This window comes from Culex quinquefasciatus, chromosome 1, assembly GCF_015732765.1.
Source record: "Culex quinquefasciatus strain JHB chromosome 1, VPISU_Cqui_1.0_pri_paternal, whole genome shotgun sequence".
Lineage (NCBI taxonomy): Eukaryota > Metazoa > Arthropoda > Insecta > Diptera > Culicidae > Culex > Culex quinquefasciatus.
The window spans coordinates 81,149,709-81,176,526 of NC_051861.1; the positions used below are offsets into that span (position 1 = coordinate 81,149,709).

Consider the following 26,818-nt stretch of genomic DNA (forward strand, 5'->3'; position numbering starts at 1 on the left):
ATAAAAATATAAAATATAAAAATATAAAAATATAAAAATATAAAAATATAAAAATATAAAAATATAAAATATAAAAATATAAAATATAAAAATATAAAATATAAAAATATAAAAATATAAAATATAAAAATATAAAAATATAAAAATATAAAAATATAAAAATATAAAAATATAAAAATTTAAAAATATAAAAATATAAAATATAAAAATATATTTATATATAAAAATATAAAATATAAAAATATAAAAATATAAAAATATAAAAATATAAAAATATAAAAATATAAAAATATAAAAATATAAAAATATAAAAATATAAAAATATAAAAATATAAAAATATAAAAATATAAAAATATAAAAATATAAAAATATAAAAATATAAAAATATAAAAATATAAATATATAAAAATATAAAAATATAAAAAATATAATAATATACACGGCGTGTTTTTTGGGCAACTATATGAAAATTTCCAATATTCTTCTACCGCCATATTAGACGCCATCTTGAATTACACATTTCCTGTGTACTTTGGAGTATTTCTGGGGTCATATTCGAGTTCAGCGACCCCAAATTAGTTAAATTTGAGATGCTGATTGCTTGCTAAATTTCTGTATGAAAATTTCCAATATTCTACTTCCGCCATATTGGACGCCATCTTGGATTACACATTCCCTGTGTACTTTGGAGTATTTTTGAGGTCATATTTGAGTTCAGCAACCCCAAATTAGTTAAATGTGAGATGCAGATTGCTTGCTAAATTTCTGTATGAAATTTTCCAATATTCTACTACCGCCATATTGGACGCCATCTTGGATTACACATTCCCTGTGTACTTTGGAATATGTTTGAGGTCATATTTGAGTTCAGCGACCCCAAATTAGTTAAATTTGAGATGCAAATTGCTTGCTAAATTTCTGTATGAAAATATCCAATATTCTACTACCGCCATGTTGGACGCCATCTTGGATTACACATTCCCTGTGTTCTTTGGAGTATTTTTGAGGTCATATTCTAGTTTAGCGACCCCAAATTAGTCAAATTTGAGATGCTGATTGCTTGCTAAATTTCTGTATGAAAATTTCCAATATTCTACTACCGCCATATTGGACGCCATCTTGGATAACACATTCCCTGTGTACTTTGGAGTATTTTTGAGGTCATATTTGAGTTCAGCGACCCCAAATTAGTTAAATTTGAGATGCAAATTGCTTGCTAAATTTCTGTATGAAAATTTCCAATATTCTACTACCGCCATGTTGGACGCCATCTTGGATTACACATTCCCTGTGTACTTTGGAGTATTTTTGAGGTCATATTCTAGTTTAGCGACCCCAAATTAGTCAAATTTGAGATGCTGATTGCTTGCTAAATTTCTGTATGAAAATTTCCAATATTCTACTACCGCCATATTGGACGCCATCTTGGATAACACATTCCTGTGTACTTTGGAGTATTTTTGAGGTCATATTTGAGTTCAGCGACCCCAAATTAGTTAAATTTGAGATGCAAATTGCTTGCTAAATTTCTGTATGAAAATTTCCAATATTCTACTACCGCCATGTTGGACGCCATCTTGGATTACACATTCCCTGTGTACTTTGGAGTATTTTTGAGGTCATATTCTAGTTTAGCGACCCCAAATTAGTCAAATTTGAGATGCTGATTGCTTGCTAAATTTCTGTATGAAATTTTCCAATATTCTACTACCGCCATATTGGACGCCATCTTGGATTACACATTCCCTGTGTACTTTGGAGTATTTTTGAGGTCATATTTGAGTTCAGGGACCCCAAATTAGTATAATTTGCTTCTTGATACCGAAAATAAGTACCTTTTTTGAATTCGTGTCTTGACTATAGTGCAAAACACACATGCTGGCAGCACGGCACAGCAACGAGAGAGTTTTCGTCACATTCGCCGCTCGCGCGGAGAGCGACACTAAGGTAAACAAAAAAAGCGAAAAAACCGTCCCGCCGGCCTGACCTCAAGCCTTAAATCTTGCGGCGTTTAAATCATGCACACAGTGAGGACTGGCGCCTTTGCCGGCACGGCTATCAGATCCCCGAAGAGTGGCAAGGATTAAAGTCAATATGAGCTTGTCATTTTAGTCAAGTAGATTTCCCATATTGATGGGCTATATAATTCGGACTGTACATTCGGATAGTACATAAAAATTCATAAAATGATGCAAAACACATTTTACACACAGGCCTTTTACACCAGGAAGGTGCTGTGTTCTATCCCTCGCCTAGACCAGACCAAAATCCATGATAAAGCTGTCAGACCAAATCTGTCAGACCAAGACTGTCAGATCAAAGAGCAAAAAGTAAACAATCTTGGTCTTCGACGTAGGTGCACACAAATCAAGAAAAGAAATTTTGGGAATGAATTTTATTTTTCCAATTCAATAAATGGTTTTGGGCTGCAAAATTGAATGTACGCCAGAAAATGATTAAACTGTGCGGCGTCCTGTACACCGACAATTAAATAAGCGGTTGGACGCCTTATTCTTAGAGATCCTAAATAGGGAGACTGGATGAAGTGAATTTGACGTACCCAAACAGACGCGAGTTTGACGTATCCAAACGAGCATTTGCCTTTACGCCCAGCAAAACTTATCAGTGTTGCCAAGCCTAAAACATACGTTGCCAGATCGATTTAGCAAGCTTAGACCAGTCTCCCTATTTAGGGTCTCTACTTATTCTCCAACTTTAATTTTTGATCGCGTTTTCGGTTTACACCTGAACAATCTTGAAATTATTTATGCGGATTTGTGATTCCTCTCGTTCCATCATTCCCTTGTTTTACACACATTATTGATTCGGAGTCGACATGCATACGTGGAGGTGGGTCAAGAAGTTCATTTTTCGAGTAATTTCATTACCTTTTCTCAGTGAGCAAGGCAATTGGTAATAAATAAAACACATGAGTTGAATAGCATTACAAATTTTTTAGTTCAGAGGGTGCCTTTTTACATCGTATTCCCCATAAAATACAATACCATGAGATCACAAATATTCAACTGCTATAAAAGAACTTTTTTTAAATTTCAATCCATAGGTAGGTAGTTTCGTCAAACGCCAACAGAACTAAGCATCATTAGCATAATCCAAACGATCTCCATCCCAGGTGAAATTCGAGCTGTGTTTTAAATGTGTAGTACTAGTTCAAGTGAGGTACTAGCGCCTCAAAAATAAAACACCAACACTCTAAAAATGGTGTTCACTGATACAAATCCATCAACCAGACATGCCTGACGTTCTCGTCACGTGTATCGCACCGTATTCCTCCCATACACCCAAACGAAACCTCTGCTCTGTCAAAATTCGCCAACAACGACGTTCCGACGGACGGGCACCCGATTCAGTCTGTTTTCGACTTTTTCAACCAAAACAACACGCTGCTGCGGTGCAGCTCCGTTCGTCTGACAGTAGAATCATCTAATTTCGTGTCGTGTGTTATCGTCGTGCTGATTTAGGGCGGCTTTAGTGCTAAGCGACATCTTCCGCCTACTGGGATGCAGTTTGCGGGTGTGTTGCGTGAAATTTGCAGTAATTTTACGCGTGAAGCCAACTTACACGCCAGTGCATGCAAACAAAGAAGATTCAAGGATAATTGAATTAGTTTTGCGTAAGTTTTTTTTTCGTTTTTTCCGGTTTTCGCAAAAAGCAAGGGGGTGTAATCGTTAAAAAATCGAAAGTGACCAGGTCGTGGGGTCAGCCGCGAGTGGGGCTAGTTGTTGGTCGCGTGAACAGAAAGTATTAGTGAAGTGGCCCCCCCAGTTTAAGGGTGCGCTTCGGAATCGTGTGTTGTTGTCAGCTTGGCAGTGAAGGGATTGTGAAGCTCAGCTGAGTGCGGTGGAGATTCCATTTGAAAACAACAATATTATGTAAATTTATTCATCCCATATTGTGAGGATAGAGAGAGAATTGGATCACGCCATAGAGAAATCCGCCGTAGAGACCAGGTACCGTCCAGCTACCTGAGAGGAATATGCATCATCCGGAGGCCGCACTATGATATCGGCTGGAGCAAGACGTTCCGGACAGAAAATGTCCAAACAGCAGGGCAAATATGAACTGCTCAAGGAGGATACTAGTTTAAGGTTGGTATTCATTTGCTTGCGTTGTTGTTTTGTCCCCAAGTCAAGGCCAACTAGACCTTCGAGACGCTTATAAATAGTAAACAAATCCCTCAGGTCTTGCCGTTGTCATCGCGCTCTGTAAATGACCACTATCTACTGTCATTATACTCTTATTATTTACGACCTTTTCCTTCATTATCAACGTATTCAGCGCGCTGTGGTTCATCCCTACGGGTTGATCCAATGACCGTGGATAGTTGTTGTTTTCTTGGGTAATTCAAATACGTCTATCGCTGGTCGACGCCTGCTGCGCTTGTGTACAGCTGGAAATTGATTGAATGCGTCATTAGTCGCTGTTGCTGGTGGGGCTCGTTATCGGGCCGTATTGTGGTTTGGTTTGGTGTGATTTGTTTGTTGTTTGGATTTCCAATGTCGTCGACGACGCCTGCTTTGCTGGGGGGTTTGTTTTTGTTCGATTTCTGCGACAAAGAACGGATGGAGACGATCGCTTTTCGGAAGCAGTGATTTGTTTTCGGGGGTGTTTGCAGGAAGGAAAGCACTCGACAAAATTAGTTCGATAGTCGCGAGTTTTTTTTTGAAAAGGTCTTATAAGCTATTGGATATAGGTAATTCTCTACCAACGCACACGAAATCGGGAAAAGTTGCGTGAAACTTTGTCCTAAGGGGTAACTTTTGTCCCTGATCACGAATCCGAGGTCCGTTTTTTGATACCTCGTGACGGAGGGGCGGTACGACCCCTTCCATTTTTCAACATGCGAAAAAAGAGGTGTTTTTCAATAATTTGCAGCCTGAAACGGTGATGAGATAGAAATTTGGTGTCAAAGGGACTTTTATGTAAAATTAGACGCCCAATTTGATGGCGTACTCAGAATTTCGAAAAAAAGTATTTTTCATCTAAAAAAACACTGAAAAAGTTTTAAAAATTTTCCCATTTTCCTTTACTTGACTGTAATTTTTTTTTTTGGAACATGTCATTTTAAGGGAAATTTAATGTACTTTTCGAATCTACTTTTTGCGTTTCTCTTTGTTTCGTCGTCCGTGTCTGTGTTTCGTCGTCCGTGTCTTTGTTTCGTCGTCCGTGTCTGTGTTTCGTCGTCCGTGTCTTTGTTTCGTCGTCCGTAGGTCCGTGCGGGTGACCATGAACGGCCATGATCAACGACGACCAACATTTTCAAATTTTTAAATTTTTTTGAAAAGAACTTTACGTTTTTTTTTATCAATTGTGCCATGTTCAGAATAAAGCCGTTCAAAGTTAAGTTTTGTCGGATAAATGCAGGTTTTGGTTTTTTTTTTTTTTTTTTTTTTTTTTTGCAGGCCAAGTGCGAATGATGCTGATGATACCTCTTCAGTTGACGCTCAGGCGAGGAACATCCTGGAAGGAGCGTCACTGACTACGTCCGTAGTCCTGTTAGATCATACTTGATCAAGACAGTATAGCTCTGGTTCCTTGCAAGTGTCCTATTTTCTTACCTCCACGTTGGCTTGGTTTTCATGATGACCTAGCTGGTGGCCTGTGGAAACGGATCGTAAACCTTTGACCAAAGTCAAAGTCGAGACGGCTAAAAGAAAGGGGCGCGACAATGTGGGAAAGGGAAGTAATTTGTGATTGTAGACGGTATTGTTTTGATTCGCAGTATGTTGAGTCAACTGCTGTGGATGTACCTGAAACATCGCACAACGGGGTTTCTCTTCTCTTCATTCTCAGCTACCACCTATCTTCTGTTTATTTTGTTTCACTGATTTTCTAACGCGGCTTCTGTTTACTATCCTCCATTTGATTTCGATTTTACTCATTTGATATATTATTTCTCAACGCTTTTTCACTCTATTTTACCAATTGATGCTGCTGTAACATACTTTCTGCTTTCCCTTAATTTGGCAGCGATGTCAATTTTGTTATCATCTGCCTTTTCTTTATTTATCTATTTGAATAATTTTTCATTTGCCCTATAAATTGCCCTCAATACAATCTAAGCTTGTTTGTTACCTCTATTTATTAATTATTGTTAATTTATTTATCTACTTCATAAATTACTATCTTTCTTTTACTATTGATTCTTCAAATAGTATATTTCTTTCACTGTCCATTGTTTTCAATCTTCACCCTTTTCTTCAAACAAATGAGGTTCGAGCCCTTACTCAATTTTTGGAGTGATCAAAGAATTAACACAAATATTACTATTGTACTTTTGAAAAACTTTTATAAAATGCTTAGGACCAAAGTTGTAACAAAACACCGCGACAAAAGAAATAGCAACATAAAAACACGACTCAACACTAGGAAAGATTTCAGGAGAAAACAAAACACAGTAAAATAACAACTAGTTTTTGAATTCAAACTAAAAATAAAACAGTTTTTGCTTTAATGAAAGTTGATAGGCACACTATAAATGGTTAGGCGCTTATACTTACATCAAACCCTACGTAATGTACCACCCCCGGCCGAGTTAAAATGCGTAACCGGAAAAGAAGGTGTGCATGCCTGGCACGAACACTCAAAGCGTGTTCTAGCGTGCTGCTCGTACTGACTCAGAGCAAGGGTGAGATGTAGGTGTAAGGGCAGTGCGTGTTCGTCGGGAACCTAGTGCATAAGATCGGTCAAGGCCCGTTCTTACACTGAAAATTGCGAATTGCGAATAAATGCAGGTTTTGGTTTTTTTGAAATAGTGTTCGTGATTGTCCATTAGGGTGTAGTATCAAAATCGATTTTCCAGCACAGCAATTTTTCAGTTCCTTTTGGGGTCCTAAACAACTCCCCAAAGTTTGGGAACGATTGGTTTAGTCCTCGCTTTGCGCAAAGCGATTCAATTTTCCATATAAATTTGTATGGGAAAAACCATTTTTTTGGATTTTGATATTTATAAAATCCACGTTTCACGCTGTACTAAAACCGGATTCTTATTCGGATGCTTTGGAAGGTGCTCTACAACTTTCCCGAAGAGATTATGGTGCTAACTTGCGCCTGAAAGAAGAAACAGCGTCCTCAAAACTCGTCTAAAACGTGATTTTCGGTCAAAAAACATGTTTTAGACGAGTTTTGAACACGCTGCACAGTGGGCGAAATGGAACCCAAAATCGGACTTAATTGAACGCGGCTGGTTCCCTGGTATGAATAATAGTGTTTCTTATGTAAAAAAATCCGGGGAATCGATTGGTGATGGTTTCATCCACCGCACGAAACGGCAAAGGATCCATTTTGCCCCAATTCCCCATTTCTTAACATTTTTTCTTGAAAATCGGTCTGTATTTAGAGCGGGGGCCTTTATGCGGCCTTCCAAAATGCACTTAACTTATGTGAAAATGTCCCAGGAATCCAGTAAAAATAACCACTTGCACCGCAAAAATCATTTAGGGTCCATTTAACCCCAATTTCGCTATAAAAGCATTTTTGGCCGTTTTCAAATGTTAGGTAAGATTTTAAAAATCTGAAAATATTTTTATCGTAAAGATCAGACAATTTTACATAAGAATGACGATTTGCACTTGATAGTTTGACACATTTATGTTGATAAAAATAAAATGTAAGTGAAAGGCAGTTTATTCTGCGTTTGGGAAAATTGGCAAAAAAGTGAATCTTCAATCTTTTTATTTAGTTTAATTTCTATATCAACATAAATGTGTCAAACTTTCAAGTGCAAATCGTCATTCTTATGTAAAATTGTCTGATCTTTACGATAAAAATACTTTCAGAATTTTGAACGAAAAAAAATCGTGGGCTCCCCCTCAAATTTGACTTTTAAACTTGAAAATCAAAAAATCTCATAAAAGTTGAGTGTTTTTTTCTTTCAGTGTATTTTTATCGAAAAGCCCGTCAAATTTCCTAAAAGTTTGTCTTTGACCACTTTTTGATACGATGCAACGGCTTCGAGATACAGAAATATTTATATTCCGAATTACAAAAATATTTAAAACACTTACGCCCTTCTCAAATGTCATGATCGTGTGGAACTGGCTCCATATACATAAAAATGGCTTATATAAGCGTAGGATAACATGTCTACAAAGTTTCATTGAAATCGAAGAGGGTCGGGTACAACCGATTCCCTATTTGGCATGGAATTGCTCTATAACCATTAGGGTAGGTACGGATTTTCAAAAGTTCTCAGATCAAGTTCTGGTGTGGTTCCCCTTGTAGGGCATATCCATAGGGACTCTCAGGCCAAATTTCAGCTCATTTGGTTGAAAACTGGCTTGTCTCAAGCGAGTTCAAGTTTACATGGGATTTACTATGGGAAATTTTGAATTTTCGTTCATTCGCTCCTACAGGCCTGGGGAAAACATGTAGAAACTTCTAGGATGGCTAGAAATGAGCGGAATCGTCTGGAGAACAACTTTCTCTAAGAGACCAGGTCGATTCGTTCAACCCCCATCGAGCTCAACGGCAATACATCCGGGGTTTTCGGAACCAACGGTTTTTTTCCGGAACCAACGGGTCTCGTGGCGCAGGGGTAGCGGCTTCGGCTGCCGATCCCGATGATGCTATGAGACACGGGTTCGATTCCCGCCTTATCCACTGAGCTTCTATCGGATGGTGAAGTAAAACGTCGGTCCCGGTTTCTCCTGTCTCGTCAGAGGCGCTGGAGCAGAAATCCCACGTTAGAGGAAGGCCATGCCCCGGGGGGCGTAGTGCCAATAGTTTCGTTCGTTTTTCGGTTTTTTCCAGAAAAGTATCAAATTTTCCTTAGCATGCTATGAATGCTTGATGAACACCGCGACGCCACATGTCAAACAGCTACCACGTGATTGTAAAATTTGCACCATAACTTTTTTTTTCTTATTTGGAGGTTTAGAATACAGCTAAATAGCATCAGGATCACCATAAATTTTAATTCTATGGTTCAAAAAGTAATAAAAAGTATTTTTTTATAGGCGATGCTAGTCCACGTGGTAGCTGTTTGACATGTGGCGTCGCGGTGTTCATCAAGCATTCATAGCATGCTAAGGAAAATTTGTTGCTTTTCTGGGGAAAACCGTTGGTTCCGAAAACCCCGGATGTATTGCCGTTGAGCTCGATGGGGGTTGAACGAATCGACCTGGTCTCTTAGGGAAAGTTGTTCTCCAGACGATTCCGCTCATTTCTGGCCATCCTAGAAGTTTCTACATGTTTCCCCCAGGCCTGTAGAAGCGAATGAACGAAAATTCAAAATTTCCCATAGTAAATCCCATGTAAACTTGAACTCGCTTGAGACAAGCCAGTTTTCAACCAAATGAGCTGAAATTTGGCCTGAGAGTCCCTATGGATATGCCCTACAAGGGGAACCACACCAGAACTTGATCTGAGAACTTTTGAAAATCCGTACCCACCCTAATAACCATATTACACCCTATTGTCCATTCCTAAATTTTTTTTTATTTAATTCAGAAAATTTGCTTTAAAATGGTTTTTAAATCTCGGACCGCCGTTATCCTACCAAAAATAAAAATTAGAACGTAAGCACATAAGGATTCGCGAAATTTTTCTATTGTTCCAGCAGGAAATATGCGTTGCCACCAATAAAATGAAGCTTTTGAATTCTTCCAATCCAACCAACCGGAGCCTTTCCCCTCAATTCAATGAAAAATCGATCTTCCCCTTAATTGCAAGCCGAGCAGTAGTGATTTTAAATCAGAACAAGCCGGAACGAACCCCCCCTCCAGTCTGGGGCCCTTTGGCGGAAACTAAAGTAGGTCATTCGATACGGCTTTCCGGTTTCGGCATATAGAACGGTAAATCATAACCCCAAATAACACCACCCCGGAATCCTTCCTTCCTTCCAACAAAAAAGAACACCCTCGTTGGAGCAAATCGTGTTAAATGCACTTTTTGCCACAAGTTGGCCGTCCAACTCCTCAAGAAATGAGCTCTCTTGTTTCAGAATTGGGGTTGGAAGGGGGAGGTTGAGCAGGGAGGCCAATAAAGAAGGAAACCAGAACCCCTCTAGGGGCCGCATGCAGGTCGGTATCAGGTTGCTGATTAACCCTTAGCTGTCAAATTTGTTTGAACTTTGTTAGATTGGTATTTGAGAGAATGTTCCAATGATTCATACATGTTGTTGACTGCTTAAGTGGAAATCTTTTTTCATGTCGAATGTTGTAGATTGGTACGCGATATCATTGGATAAGTATTTGTATTGGCATTTTGATTAGTCATACAGTTTGATAATTTACCAGCACTGATTCTAAACATCCAGCCGAGTTCATATTTTTTTTTGCAGCTCTGAAAAAAGTGGAACAGTATTGTTGTTATAAAAAGCACAAACAAATTGTCAACAATTTCGCTAAATATCGCTAAGGGTTAAGAAAAATCCTTCATACATAGCTATAGTGTGGCTTCACAGCGAACGGCTCACTGCCAAAAATGTTCAAATATGTTACCGAGCAATTCATTATGGAATAATACGGTCTGAGGTCTGGTTAGCAGTGGCACCGACCGCCGACACAGCAGGGATTTAAGCTCGCAGGAACAGCAATTAATTTAAAATACACACGGTTTAGGGGCCATTTCGGTGGTTTGGGGTCACACGCTGCAGGACGAAACGAAAAATTGGTCTGCTGAATTGGGCGAATCGGAAAAAGGGTGATAGGAAACAAGCTGTTTTTTTTTCTTCGCGAAGGTAATAAATTGAGGGATTTTCCAACCTTGGGGGGTTTCGGGAAGGTTTATTACCCTGTACATTGTGAATAAAGCCAGTTACAGGAAAACAAGTTCAATTCAATAAATTAATTTATTATAAAAAAAAAATAAGCGAAACCCCCAGTTTTCAAAATATTATATCCCGGAATGTTCAAAACATAACTTCACCATTTTTATGTTATGTAAAGTTTTCCGAGGAATCTGATAACAATATTTTCAGGCATAGGCTTTTTTGTTCCGAGACTTTCAAAAGAGCATTTTAAGTTTTCATTTTACCTTTTCAAATGATAGGCTAGATGTTTGAAACTTTTAACTATTTTTTCCTTAAAAGCTTATCTAATACCATTTCGATTGCCCTCAAGACACCTAAAATCGGTTGAAATGGTGCGAAGCTATGATTTTTTGAAAAAAAAAATGGTTTTTGCAAATATCGACGAAAATTGCCATTCGGACCACCCTATCACGGCGTAGGCCACCCTAATGGCCAAACAAAATAATACAGGTCTAATATTTTGGCCAAGGAACCCCCAGAAAAATGTTGAAGCTCGATTACCTGAAGTTTCGATTATCCGAACTTTTTATTTTCTTATTATTAACACTCAAACGCTCGGGTAGTCATTTGACCCCTATTTTTTTTCTTAAAAATCTCATAACTTTTGGTAGAATTGACCAATTTAGATGCTTCCGGTTGCAATAGATCCAGATTTGTCTATATTTTTAACTGTCAGGTGGGGGACAAATATGGTCCACGTTTACCGGAGATATTCCGGATTCCGTTGGGGTACCTCGGCCCGCCTATTTGGGTTTTTGGTCAATATAACAAAATCTATTCCACAAAACAATGCCGGAAATGATGCAAAACTTCAAGGCATCATCCTAATACATCATCCTGCATAGATACATGACATGGTCAAGACCTTCGGGCACCGGAACAGGTTCCAACCGGAAACGGTTCACTGAGCTGATGTAGATTGGTGCCCAACTGGAACCGGCTCCGGTGATCCGTAGGACTTAACCATGCCAATTATTTTTGTAGGATGATGTATAAGAATGATGCCATAAAGTTTTGCATCATTTCCGGTATTTTTCTATTAAATAGTTTTTGTTATATTGACCAAAAACTTATGTAGGAGAGCCGAGGTACCCCAACGGAATCCGGAATATCTCCGGTAAAAGTGGACCATATTTGTTCACCTTCTGACAGTTAAAAATATAGACAAATCTGGATCTATTGCAACCGGAAGCATCCAAATTGGTCAATTCTACCAAAAGTTATGAGATTTTTAAGAAAAAAAATAGGGGTCAAATGACTACCCGAGCGTTTGAGTGTTAATATATAATTCGAGTACTACGACCCCATTTTAGTAAAATTTGAATAGGTGATTGTCTATTAAATTACAAAATGCAATTTTTAGACATCTCCTCACCGCCATTTTGGCTGCCGTCTTAAATTTTAAAATTATAAATCACTTTCGCTTTGTTTAGGGCTCGACAATCAAAAATAAGACAGCAAAAAATTATGTTTTTGTGATTCCATTCCGAAGGGAAATTTTCCAAAGGCCTTAAGATAATTGAGTCTGGACTGTACGTGGTTCCAGAGCATCACGGTCACCCGAAGTTCGCATAAAAAATTGATGTCAATAAAGTGGCATATCTTTTGACAATTAAAGCGATTTTATAAACTTTAAGTTTTACGAAAATGCAAACAATTTAAGATTTTTCATGTTTTTTTGACCTCAAATTTCATTGCCCATTTTACTACACTTTGTCCTTTGTTGTAACGGGCTTATATTTGGAATGAGTTCATCTCATGTATAAAGAGGAACAAACGCTAATGGTTTTGATATACATCTGGGCACCTCGATGCGATTCTAGAGCAAGCCGAATAAAATCAAGAAAAACTGGATTAGTTTAATTTTAATATGGAAATTTATTTTGCCAAAAAAAATTAGTGCACTTTCAAAAGTTTCAATAAATAAGAGTGAAACTGGCTACATTTATTTAAAAGTGTATTTTTTTATCGCCTTTGATTTGTTGAAGTTTTTTCAGAATTTCATTTTTATATAAGGCAAGTACGGAACTCAGAAGGAACGCAAAACTCCATATAAAAAGCGCTTAAGAAACGTCTTCTTTGACCGTTTCTTGAGTGTTTTTATATGGAGTTACAAAATAATGTTTCGTAAACCTTTCAGCCTTGAAATAAAAAAAAATACACAGTTAAAAAATAATGTAAATTCGGAAGCTGTTAATTTAGAAGGTTGAAAATTACCACTTTTATGATGTAATTTCACCTCAATTTAGACTGAAAAAGTGACATTACACCAGAAAAGTGGTAAAATTACACATTTCCAGAAGTAAAATTACACCTTTTTCTGACATAAAAGATGTACCCCTTCCTAGATGTAATATTACCATGATTTTTTTTTCTGTGTAGTCAATGAAAAGTATAGACTAGTTTTTGAAAATTTTGATTTTTTTTTATGACTCAGACATTTAGAAACTTAATAACAGAAACATTGAAAAACTCAAAAAACAAACCAAAAAATGTAAAACGCAATCCAGACTCGATTATCCGAAGTTCGATTATCCGAAGTTCGATTATCCAAAAGTTTGGACTTCGGATAATGAAATCACAAATATAAAAACTTTTTTTCGTATTTTTTGTTTTCTTACTTTAAACATGAAGTTCGAGTTCTGCGACCCCTTTTTAGTCAAATTTTAATGGTTGATTGCCTGTAGAATAAAAATGCATTTTTTCAATGTGTAATCATCGCCATTTTGAATCTTGGATTTAAAAATCTAAATTACTTTAGAGTATTTTAGGGGCCATACCAAAGCTAAACATTCAAAAATAAGACAACGAAAATTTTTTTTTTTCGTGATTCGATTATCCGAAGTGAAATTTTGCCAAGTAAAAAACAGTAAATCTTTCCCAGTTCCTGAGGGGAACACCCTTGAAGAGTATCGGGGCCGGCATTTACAAAGCGGATTCAGTGGCAGTTTCATTCTCAACCGAGGGGCGGGACAATAGTAAGAAATTAAATAATTTAATTAATTTACGGTCAAAATTAACAAATTAAGGCAAAATTAACTTTTGTTTACGACCAAAACAACGCCACCTCTTTTCACACCACATTGATTTGGCAGCTTGACATTGCGCGGGATATTTGTTGTTGTGTTTGGTCAAATTTTGTTTTGTTTTGATTGCGTATTTGCGTTAACCAAACAAAGGGCATTGCTCGCCAGGAATCTGCTCCAACAAGCCAACTGGTTGAACTCCTGCCAGATGTACATCGCTTTTACTGCATCGGAAAGTACAATAATGCCAGTTCACTTGGAACTGTGGCGTTCCAGATCCTAACCTGCCTCCTGAACGTGGTCAACCGGATCCAGGCAGACAACGTTCTACATCATTTCCATCGACATGATTAACTCTGGAAAATTAGCTGACTCGTCCCCATTGGATGATCGCAAATGAATTCACGGGGCTTCGACAAATCGCCGTGTCTGTTTTCGAGTGCAAACTGGCCTCCAACCCTGCCTTCCCAACATTTACAGCACCGATTTCATGGATTTCGTCTTGGAAGAGCGCCTGCACCTGAACATCAACGAAGAAGCCATCGAAGACGATCCAGCGGACGTACGTTTTGTGACCGGAAGACCCGGAATATGAGGATGGGCCAGGACCAAAAGCCAATTGTGGCGAATTATGTAACGATGTAAAATTACGTAACTGTTCCAGACTTGGTTCCAGAGAAGTGGTTAGGACGGAAGATGCCTGCGAGAGCAGAGTTTTCGGTAAAATTATTTGGGTAATAAAAAGCGAACACAAAAACAACAACCAAATCTTATTTTTATTTGTGCTAATAAAAATGCATTTTCACCACGCAACGTAATATCCACACAACACTAAAGAATATTATTCCGCTTTATTTTGATTTTGTCTAGTCCTAAGAAACAATATTGAGAAGAAACTTCGGTTTGCCCTTTCAATCCTTCGGGAAGCAGCACCGTTTTGTTCTCCAGCTGCTCATCGCCATTTTGTCAGGTACTTCACCATGCCCGGTTCAGAATCCTCAGCATAGGTTCCACCGTAATCATCCGCAACACCTCTGCCATGTGGGGTTCATGCTTAAAGAAAAAATCTCCACTTCGTCCATCTGGAGCCGTTCCTCGTCCAAATTGTTCTGCCTCTTGCTTCGCTGCTGCTGCCAGGCTTGCCACAAATACAGATTTTTTTGGCACATACCAAACACTCAATCGAGTATAACTTTAAAGAATAATATTCTTACCAAAAACTGAACATGCCAAAAGATGCTAACAATGTTTATCTTTTTGGCCAATTTAACAAAAACTGCTAAAATTTATCTTAACTGTAAACAAAAATTCGTTTGTGTTTCGGGCCTGTGCTGAAAAATCTGTATTTGTGGCAAGCCTGGCTGCTGCGTCTACCCATTCCCATTAAGCAACACGTCTGCATCAGCTGCTGCCTGTCCAGGTTCTTCTGAAAGGGCACCGCCCGCCCATCCGGCCCGCCGTCATCATCCACTGGCAAACGTCGTTCATTTCCGGTCGTTTCACCGCCGGCTTTATCACAACCGGTTCAATGGGACCGTCCAGGTCCTTTTTAGCGGAACCGTTATTCGTTTGCTGTGTGACCAGATACCGGGAGGCCAGCAGTGCGGCTGGCACTCGCTCGAATCTAGGCCGGTCATCTCGGTCAGCAGCCGGCTGATGGGCATCGTCCAGCGGGGACACGGGATTTTGGCGTAGATTGTGTGCGATCCGAGCGCGGAACAGGTTGGGTTCATGCTTAAAGAATAATTCTCCGTTCCCCTCAGCAAAGCCATCGTTCTGGAAGCAAAATAATGATGCAAATGATGAATGCAAAATAATCTCTTCCTCCGACAGCATCTACTCTACCAGCGGATCACATCTTTTCTGCATTCTCCGTAAATTTCACTTTATCCATCACCACTTTTTTTCCAACGCTTCACAGAAATCCAAACTTGACAGTTGAGCGCGCGAAAGAGAAACAAACAAAACCAATGTTTAGAATGCAGGTGTGGCGCTGTCAAATGACGTGAGGTATTTAATTCCTTAATATATTAACTGCTAAAATTAATTCATTAAGGCCAATGTCGCGCCCCTCGTTCTCAACTTAATGTTAACATGTTAAGGTTAATGTTAACATTCCATAGGTCGCCTCCCTAAGGTGTCGTGATAAGGTCCAGTTTGTGACGATACACTACCTTCCCTTTACTAAGCAATCAATTCCAGAAGGGAAAAGATCACCAGTTGTGTTGGTCCGATCCGGGATTTGAACCCCGATCTACCGCTTACGAGGCGGAAGCGTTACCACTGGGCTACGTGGCTCGGTCTTTGCCAAGGCCTTCGGATAATCGAGTCTGGACTGTACAAGAAGTCAGTAAGCTAATGAAATAGAAATTCAAAAAATCTAGGAAAATAGAATTTAAAATTAAAAATAGAAAAAAGAAAAATTATACAATTTTAAAATTTGAATATTCAAAACAGTTTTAAAATTTAATAATTTAGTTATTCAAATCAAGAATTATAGTCAAGGCTGATTTTGAAAGGCAAATCATGTAACAGGCCAGGTTTTGATAATTCTAGACTAAATCGACTCTCCTAAGTCCGAATATCGCGGTCACCTAGCCGGATTCCTTAAGGGTGCACAGCATCCAAAGAAGTTGGTTTCTTCTTATTTCAAAATTGGCAAACTTACGGACCCAATCCTGCAGCAATTTGATTGTAAAAATAGTCAAATGTTGTTGTAAATTGTTTTTAGACAGTACATTAGGGATGAATAAAAAATGATATCGATAGATACTGAAATATCTGTAACAAAAATCTTGGTCCAAAAGCTCTGGTTGATGTGTACCGTTAAGGCAAGCGAGATATTCAAGATGGCGGCTATGCGGAAGATTCACAATATCCAATATATTTATTGGCGTTTTGAAAATATTCAAGAATATTTTAACAATATGTATCAGGCGTGTGACCGTTCGAATTCAACTAATTTGGGGTCGCTGAACCCGAATATGACCCCAATAAACGTCAAAAGTGACTTGAAAGCGAGCAATCCAAGATGGCGTCGAATATGGCGTAGGTAGAATATTATTTACTTTTCAAACATTTTGTAACAGGCTGGTGACCGATCAATGTTGACTAATTTAGTAAATAATATTCTATCTACGCCATATAAGACGCCATCTTGAATTACAAGCTCCCAGGTCACTTTGGAAGATTCTTGTGGTCATATTCGAGTTCAGAGACCCCAGTTCAGTTAAAATTGACTAGTCGATATCATTTCTTATTTGAATATTGTGAATCTTCCGCATAGCCGCCGTATTGGCCGGCATCTTCAATATCTCGCTTCCCTTAAGGAATCCGGCTAGGTGACCACGATATTCGGACTCAGGAGGGTCGATTTAGTCACACCATTTTTGGCTTTTGTGTCTTGACTATTAAAGAACTTTCAAAATTCTTGTATTGTAAGCTAGGAATCGTACTTGGTTATCCGAAGTCTTCGCCAAAATTTCACTCAGGATAATCAAATCACGAAATTTCTATCTAATCTAATTTTCTGCAATCTAAAATAGCCGATTTTTTTTTTTTCAGAAATTAATAATCAGGAATTAGACAATTTTAATACTTCAAGATGGAATTTTATAACATTTTTATATTTTTTGAATCATACATAATTAAAAATTTTAGTTTTATTTTAATAAGGTTCAGTATTTGTATTTGAGTTTCATTTTTTTTTTAATATTTACCTTTAGAATCCTTGAAAGTTGTTTTTTCAATATTCAAACATTTTATCTTTTGCCAAGTATCAAAGGTAAAAAAAGTTCAAAAAATTTGAATATTTTGATGAACTTATTGCGAGAATTGAAATTAATACTCTACTTTTGACAAGGCCAAGAATCTTTTTGTTTTTTGGTATGTTTTTTTTTTGTGGATTTTCTTCTTTATTGTACAAGTATCCTTTTATTTTATGCAAATTTAAAATCGAGCATAAAGGAAAAAAAATTCCACAACAAAGTGGCTTAAACCCATCACTTTCCTGTCTACTACCTGTCTACAAACTTTCGTCAGCAGTCAAAAATTGCCTTTGTCCGTCTTTCACCTACACGGGAGGAGAAGCCTCGTGCCAATCAATGTTATTAAAGGATCGGTGAAAAAAAAAACACATAACGAAAACAAAAACACCGCCGAAAAATTCTTTCGTGCCCTCGAAAAGTCCTTCTTCTCTGACTGAGTGGTCCGACTAGTCACTGTGGTCCGCGCCCAATAGGCCAATAAAGGGTTCGCGTGTCTGCTGGCCTGCCCCCGGCCAAAAGTGGCTAGCTATGGTCGTTTGGTGCTTAAGCTGGCCTCACTCGAGCTAAACCTTAGAGGAGAGGTGTCTATTTTAAGTCCATTTCATTAAATTGTCTTGGTTTATAAATTTGAGCTTGTAAAAATCGATTTAAATGTTATGAAGATTAAATAAATAAGCTGAAAATACGTACTTTTCCTCTTGAAAAATAAAAACAAAGGAAAAACCCATAGCTTATGACCGAAAGTCGAAAAAAAAGTCAGCCCTGTCTAGAATGTGGAGTGAGTAACGACCGGCGAAGAAATATTTCGTGGCTGGATGGATGGTTGGTTTTGGTCCGGATACACCTTGGACGTGCCCCTGTCAGCAGGTTCCTCAACTTCCCCTCAACCTGACCTGTGAGAATCAAATAATCTTTTTGTTAGCTGTGGGTTACTGGAATTGTTTGTAGAAATTTTGGCAGTGTTGCCATTTTTTAGGTTAAAATTTATTTGTTATTTCCTAGGAAAATTTTGGCAACACTGCAAACAGCAAACAGGAAGTTTCGCACGAATGTAATCAAATTTATGAGTTTGCATTCCATTATACACTCCTCCCAGGTGAGGGCCATAACTTTGCCCTTCCTGCCCTAAATGCTTCATGTTAATTTCATTATTACCAACTTTGGCTAACAGGTTCCACTAACTAGCAACTCATATTTTCCCTTTGTTTCTCAACAAACGTTTTCTTTTTCATTTTTTCAGGAAGAAACACACCTACATTCAAGGATGCCTTCTGGTGGCCTTATGTGCCATGTCCAGCGTGGCCGTGTACGCGACCTGGACGATGATCTACCGGCAGAACCTAATCATTCCACCGACGCTCATCGGTAAGTTTTTTTTTTATTTCTTTTCGGACAAATGGAGCGGGTAATTGGAGCTGAATTTGTGATGGAAGTGAGAGAAATTGATATCTTTATTGAAGTGGTCAAGCGAATAGTGTAAATGTTGTTGTTAATTATTATATTATGATGGCTTTAAACCGGAATGTGGCCATTCGTCACCGATAGTGTAAATGAGTTGGAAGGATGATGATGAGGCTGTTCTCCATAGAATGAGTTCCAAGTAGGTATATTTTGCTGGAGACGCATGGTGCTTTAAGTTGGATTAATGTATCAAAATCCGATAATTTATTGTTCAAAAAAATAAAATTGTACACAGTAAAAAATAATGTAAATTCGGAAGCTGTAATTTTAGAAGGTTGAAAATTACCACTTTTATGATGTAATTTTACCTCAATTTAGATTGAAAAAGTGACATTACACCAGAAAAGTGGTAAAATTACACATTTCCAGAAGTAAAATTACAACTTTTTTCTGACATAAAAGATGTACCCCTTCTTAGATGTAATATTACCATGATTTTTTTCTGTGTAGGCTATTTTGTCCCGAGACCTTCAAATCACAAAACAATGTTTTCTGAGGTTCCCGAGAAATATTTTTGTTTGAAAAATGTGTTTTTTTTTGTTTTACCCAATCGCCAAACAAAAAAGGGGCTTAATTTGTTTGGCCAGGAACTCCCATGCCAAATTTTAGCCAATTCTGAGAGCACTTTCGATTTGGATCCGGCTGGTTTGACGTGGAGTCGCTGTTGTTTCAGTTTATAGTTTTCATTTTAGATTTACATTTTCAGATTTCTGTGGAGTATATTTAGGATAACATTTTACGATGCACACTGAAAATCGTTTATGAAAAATGATGGTTTATGGATGGCCCCTAACAATCTTAGCTGAATCGACTAAATAGAATTCTGTCGAGTTCTACGACACAGGAACCCGACTCTGTTTACTCTTGAAAACAATATAAAAATATTAAAATTGAAATGACAAGCCATAGTCCCAACATTTGAATGCATTTTACACTAGTTCAGTTGTTTTGCAATCATTAGTTTTCAAAAAGTAAGATCAACCCAAGCATGCTAAAAATGATTCTAAACGCAAGAGAATGCATTTTAAATTGATTTCTGCTGATTGCATCTAAATTTTCATTGACATTTTGATGGTCTCAGAAAAAATATGTTTTTGCCCCCTGATTTTTTTGGACCAAAAAAAAAATATGGTTTTAAACAAATCAGTTTTTAACGGTAATTTGCAAAAGCTATCAGAAAAAGTCAAACGAATCCTGGATGTTTATGGTACATTTTGAAGGGCTTGGAATTGATAAAGTTTTACGTAAATACGAGCAGATTTAAGTTTTTTTTTGTGTTTTTTTGTACCTCAAACTTCAAAGCCCGTTTTACCCCACATCCCTTTGTCGTAGAGGGCTCATATTCGGCATGAGCTCATCTCATGTATAGACAAACAAACGCTGAAAGTTTCATCCAAATCGGAGACCTCTAGAACAAACCGAGCAAAATTACAAATACAGTCCAGACTCGATAATCCGAAGGCCTCGGAAAAATTTCACTTCAGATAATCAAAACATCGGAAGATCGAATCACGAAAAAAAAAATGTTTTCGCTGCCTAATTTTTGACTTTGGAGCTTAGGTATGACGTATGATCCTCAAACTACGCTAAAGTGATTTAGAATTTGTAAATCCATGATGGCGGCCAAAACGGCGGTGATATAATATTTAATAGGCAATCAAAAACTCCAATTTGACTAAAATGGGGTCGTAGAACTCAAATTTTATGTTAAAACAAGAAAATGAAAAAATACGATTTTTTTGTTCGTGATTCGATTATCCGAAGTCCCATACAAACCTTCGGATAATCGAGTCTGGACTGTAATGCCCCTTAAGATCGGTAAAATTCACGGCAGTTTTGACTTCTAAGCAACCATTGCACCAGGGAGGGGTGACCAAAGTATGGCCCGCGGGCCAAACGTGGCCCGCGAGGTGATTTGTTGCGGCCCGCGGACCCGTTTTGAATAATCATGTAAAATGGCCCGTTAATCGCTTATAAAGTGATTTTATCAGGCGAATCTTTTTTATTTTTTGCTGACAAAAAAACAAATCCCCATTTTATCCCCATTTTAGGATACAGTTTCACAAATTTTAATGTGATTGAAGCTAGTAAATATCGTCAAAACTTTCATCAAACATTTTTGGAAATTCTGGTTTTCAGAATTAAGGCAGACAAAATGTTGAAATCGGAGGAATAAGGCTTTTGCAAGTATTTTACAAAGCCTTTTTCAACATCCCTCCTTTTATTAAAAATTGGCTCGAAAAATCATGGACATTTTTTTTTAAACTTCAAAATATCAACGGAAATTTAAGTGCAATCAGCTCAAATCAATTAAAAATGGGTTTTTTCGGCGTTTAGAATCATTTTGAGCATGTTCTCGCTTATTAAAAAATAATTTGAATTTTAGTGAATTTTCGATGAATATATGTTTTTTGCTAAAATGATTTTTTGTTGAATTTTACATTTTAAAAATAATGATTGCAATTCAACTTTACGGCTGCTCAAAACATTTTTTAAAGATTTTTTTAGTTGAAATTCTGGCTATCAACGATATTTTATTAGTCACACTTAATTTAATGAAACAAATTACGCCGTTAGAAAAATTATGCAGATTACATGTCACCAGTTTCTAATCTAATCTAATCTAATCTAACCCTAGCGCAGCCAGTCTTTCGAGGGCATCCTGGAGAATGCCTTAGGTTGATTGACGCCTAGCATCTTCTTGTCATTATCAACATTTGCAGTGCGCTATTGCATTAGAATGCATTGAAACATCACAAACGTTAAAGCGGCCAGGCCAACTGCGTAAAGTTTACCGCAAAGATGATTCGTTGAATTGGATTGAGTTTGAGCACGAGTGTTCAAACAGCAATACATTTCTGAATCTACAGGGGAGGAAGAAACGTGGGGATCCCCCGCTCACGTTCCTGTTTGTTTTGGCAATTTATCGTTGGGAGCACCATGCTAAGAAGTTTTGGTGCTCCGGGACCCTCTAGGATGGGACATAGTATTTCCACAAATGCCCTGGACACTATTTGCCGTGGTTATAGCGCCACAACTCGCTCTCTGTTGGTAGAGTAAGTGAAATTTATTAAAAAGTAATAACATAGATCACCAATTCTGGTGTTCTTAATAAAATCAACACCTTTATAAAACGGCCACTTTGTTTTTTCGTTTTTTTTTTAAATTAAGGGAAATACTGAAAAAATAACAGAAATTAAAAAAAAAACAAATGTCAGCTTATCAATGTATTTTGTAGTCTAAAAAACTTCAATTTTTGTTTATAAAATCTTATTTTGTATGTTTGGCCCGCAAGCTCATTTGAGCCTCAAATTTGGCCCGGCCTCCAAAAACTTTGAGCACCCCTGCATTGCACAGTGGTCCGAAACTGAAATCTAGCGTGACAAAATTGATAGCGGCCACACGTTAAGATTTAGAACTTTGGTGTCTTCGGAACAAATGATCAGGGTCAATAGGGGCATCTTTTGGTATGGTGGACATTAGGGTGGTCCAAATTTTAGGGTGGTTCAGAATTTTTGTTTTTGCGGGATGACGAGATAGCGCTTTAGTGTCTTCAGAAAAGTTGTAGAAAACACCATTCTGAGCAACTTTGCTCAAGAACACAAAGCTCTATCTTCAAACGGGAAGTTTCTAGAGCCATTTTTGTAATTTAGGTTAAAGTGTTCATGAAAAAATGAGTTTTTTGAATTTATCAGCTCTGGCTTGCGTCGTAGCGAGTTTGTGTCTTCTAGACATTTATAGAGCTTATCAAAACACACATTTATCATCCAAGAGAGCAAAAATCGGACCTTTAAAACGAAAGTTATAGCCAAAATACGATGAAAAAGACGCCATTTTGAAATGTGAATAACTTGAAAAGGTGGTGGAGTTTGACCTCGCTCTTAGAAGCATCTGAAAGTACACATTTTAGAGTACATTTGCTTAAAATATCTCGGGGGTCTTTTTTGTTTAACTTATTTAATCTCAATTTGAAAATGATCATTTTTTAATCGTTTTTTGCCCATAACTTTTGATAGAATTGACCAAAATTCATTTTTCAAGAATAAAAATGTTCATTTTGACAAGCTCTACAATTGTCTAGAAGGGCTCAAAAATGTACAAAATGATCTAGTGGTTGTAAAAGAAGAAACAAGTTTGTGCTGAAATATTTCAGGAATAAATTTAATTATTTTGTTGATTCCTGAAATATTTCAGCAAAAACTTCTTTCGTATTTTGGCTATAACTTTCGTTTTAAAGGTCCGATTTTTGCTCTTTTGGATGATAAATGTGTGTTTTGATAAGCTCTACAAATGTCTAGAAGACACCAACTCGCTACGACGCAAGCCTGAGCTGACAAATTCAAAAAACTCATTTTTTATAAACACTTTAACCTAAATTACAAAAATGGCTCTAGAAACTTCCCGTTTGAAGATAGAGCTTTGTGTTCTTGAGCAAAGTTGCTCAGAATGGTGTTTTCTACAACTTTTCTCAAGACACCAAAGCGCTATCTCGTCATTGCGCCAAAAAAAAAATCTGAACCACCCTAAAATTTGGACCACCCTAATGTCCACCATACCAAAAGATGCCCCTATTGACCCTGATCATTTGTTCCCAAGACACCAAAGCCCTAAATCTTAACGTGTGGCGCTATCAATTTTGTCACGCTAGATTTCGGTTTCGGACCACTGTGCATTGGTTCAATCTTCAATGTATTTGAAGCAAATTTATAAGAAACAAGCTAAATCTGACAAACTTCGTCTTGTCTTTTTTTCGTTTCTTGACGTTTTTGGCTTGTTTGCTCATTCAACCTCCTGTGATCAAAATTTGATTTTACGCAACTTTTCCCGTACAATCTGCAGATTTTCTGGAATCAGTGGCCAAAGTTGTCACTTTTAAGAACCTTCCTTCCTCCGATCCGACGCTCCGTCTCTGAACTTAAAAAAAATCTATAGTTGGTCGTCACTTCCACAGGTAAAAAGTCACGTATTGAACAAATCAAACCTTATTTCTCGCAGTTTTAAGGATTTTATAAAAAATGGCAACACTGTCAAATAAATTTTGGCCAACTTTTTACTTTTAAAAGATGAATTAAAATAATGATTATTTTTTTAAAGAGTGAAACATTGTTTTAGACTTCCTAAGCAATACCTTCAACTTTTCCGAAGACCAGAGAATCTGTTCTCAAGATTTTTGAAATATATTGATAGCCTTTAGTATGGAGGCTTGTACGAACTAATTAGGCGTTCCGTTCAAAAAAATAAAATAAATAAATAAATAAAAATATAAATAAAAAAATACTTTGTTCTTGGAAGAATTGCTCTGCTTGAATTCTTCCGAATTTATATATGTTTGCAACTGGGATCATCCGAAAATCACGCTACGAATTTTCTCTTTCCATCCCCTAGATTTTTTTTTCTAGATTACGTTTACAGGCAGGGCATCAAGGGCGCCCGATAATGCAATAAATCTTAATAAGGCATGCTTCTTGATTACAAGCAACATGTTTTTCCTTTTACACTTCCTTTCCTTTTGTAAGGCCTGAATTAAGGTGGTCAATTTGTGTACAGAAAGTTGCCCAAACTTTTATCCTGCTATACCAATATTTCTAAGCAGAATTAAAGAGAAAAGGCTTTTCTTTACATTTTCAGCAATCTTTAATGTTTTAAACCAGAACCAGATGGATGTATGTCAGATTATGTTTTTCCATAAGAAATACAAATAATAGTTTGTTTCTCAACATAATTACTTTCCCGCCACGCCAAAGTCCGGATAGCCGCTGGCACCTGCGGCTACACTTCCGGTCACGAACAGTGCGCGGCCCGTCTGGCCGATTCGACTTATCGGGGGAAGCATTCCGGGTGAATGTTTTGTCCCCACGGGCTTGCGTGTATCGCCGATTGCATTGGGAAAAGGGTGCCTTATCGGAGAAATAACTCACACTTTCTTTTTTGTTTCTTATTTTTTTTCCAGACATTCCCTCCCTCTGGCCAGAACGGCAGCGCCACTACACGGAAGCGTTCCAGTTGGCCCTTGCCGCCGCTGAGGTCGACGATGATGGTGTCGCGGAGGACGGGTTGTTCACCAATGGGACTGAACCCGACTTTGATGTTGCCCCGCCAATTAAAGAGATGGAAAACGAGCGGATAATGCCGTCCAAATTTGGCAATTTTATTGCGGCGTCTCAGGAAACGACGTCTCGAAAGGTCAACGGAGACAATGGGGGTCACAAGATCGTCTGCTACTACACGACACCGGCGATGAGCGGTTCCGGACGGCGACGGCGATCCGTTCGGAGTAATCTCTACCCGGACCACATCGATCCGTATCTGTGTACGCATCTGAACGTCGGAATCGCCGAGATTGTCAACGGGACGGTCTACATTAACGACGACCTGCGAGTGGTGTTCAACCACACCCGGCAGCTGAAGAAGGCCAACCGGGAGCTGAAGGTGCTCGTTTGGGTGGGTGGAGCCGGCGTCGGAGGTTTTTCCGAGATGGTCGTGAACCACGCCAGTCGAAAGTTGTTCATCCAATCGCTCAAAGCGACCCTGGAGCAGTACCAGCTGGACGGAGTCGACCTGGATTGGGAGTTTCCCGGAAGTGGGAGCAAAAACAGGATGCACTTTTCGCAGCTGTTGCATGAAATAAGGCGCGAGTACCAACGGGAACACCGGACTTACATTCTGAGTGTGGCGGTGGCGGCACCGGCGACGATCGCGTACCTCTCGTACGATGCGAGGGAGATTAACAGCTACGCGGATTACGTTAACATTATGACCTACGATTATCACTTTTACGCGAAGGAGATGCCGCAGACAGGTGAGTCAGAAGTTGTGTTTTCAAAAGTTTGTTAAATTTTCAATAGAGCTATCTACGTGCGCATGTATTGCGTGTACGTACACGATGGATTTTTAGGTTAAAATTTGTGGTCGCCAGCAAAAACAAATGGTAAGCTAGTGTGCGTGAGATCGGGCTTAGATAGCTCTATTCAATTAGTTTTTATTAGTAAATAATCAATTTACAATTTCGTGTTTCTTATAACCTAATAAAGTTCTGGAGTTTCTTTCAACTATGGTCTACACTATAATTCATTTAGATGTAATTGGATATTCTAACAATAGATTTGGCAAGGAAAGGAAAAACTAAAAAAAATCCTTCATGATTTGCTAAGGAAAAGGATAGAAATAGAAAAAGCTTAAAACTAAATCACAGTTTGTTCTGGCTGTTGACGTCGAAAAACTTCGCTTCACATGGCAGCTTATCCGTTGTAGATGTACTACGTCATCAGCTCACTAAGAGCTTGGAATTGATCTGCCTTGTTCCGACAGGCACGAAAGCGCGTGAGCATCTCTCCAGCAAGAGCGAAAAACTCGGGAAGCGTGAAGAGGTCATCTCCGGTAACGTCTGCTTGTCCCGGTGAAGTACCGCTCCCAGAAGCGGCTACTCTAGCGTACGAACCTCCCCAACCGGGAGGGAACGCTGGTTTGGTCGATGGAACCGCTCCGCCGCCAGCTGCTGCAGCGTTCGTGTTCGAAGTCTTTGGAGGTTGCCGGGACGCTGGCGCTTTCTTCTTCTTGTCCTGCTCCTCGATGTACTTTTTCCGCGCGGCACAGCCACGGAAATTCGCCGTGTGGTTTCCATCACAGTTCGCGCACTTGACGCGCGCTTTGTGCTGCTAGGCGTTTTCCCCCAGTTGGTCTTTCCGCGGAAGATTGCACCTTTCGGTGAAGTGGGTCTCTCCGCACTTTACGCACCGCGGCGGAAGATTACAATTTCTAGAACTGTGTCCGAATTTTTGACAGCGGTGGC

At 38.4% G+C, this 26,818-nt stretch overlaps 2 protein-coding genes across 2 annotated transcripts in view; one reads left to right on the top strand and one right to left on the bottom strand.

Annotated features, from left to right (window-relative positions):
• The first annotated feature begins 3,322 nt into the window (after window positions 1-3,322).
• The window catches only part of LOC6051732 (chitinase-3-like protein 2), a 28,259-nt gene continuing 4,763 nt past the window's right edge, over window positions 3,323-26,818 (top strand). The window contains exons 1-3 of the mRNA XM_038267033.1: window positions 3,323-4,110; window positions 18,809-18,933; window positions 24,980-25,828. Of these exons, the coding sequence (XP_038122961.1) occupies window positions 4,022-4,110; window positions 18,809-18,933; window positions 24,980-25,828 (1,063 nt within the window). The 5' untranslated portion in view covers window positions 3,323-4,021. The remainder of the gene's footprint in view (window positions 4,111-18,808; window positions 18,934-24,979; window positions 25,829-26,818) is intronic.
• On the bottom strand, window positions 15,181-15,720 carry LOC119771233. The gene is made up of 2 exons (XM_038267034.1): window positions 15,647-15,720; window positions 15,181-15,577 (listed from the first exon to the last, which is right to left on the bottom strand). Exons 1-2 carry the CDS (start codon window positions 15,668-15,670, stop codon window positions 15,203-15,205), a joined length of 399 nt encoding a protein of 132 aa, XP_038122962.1. The 5' UTR covers window positions 15,671-15,720; the 3' UTR covers window positions 15,181-15,202.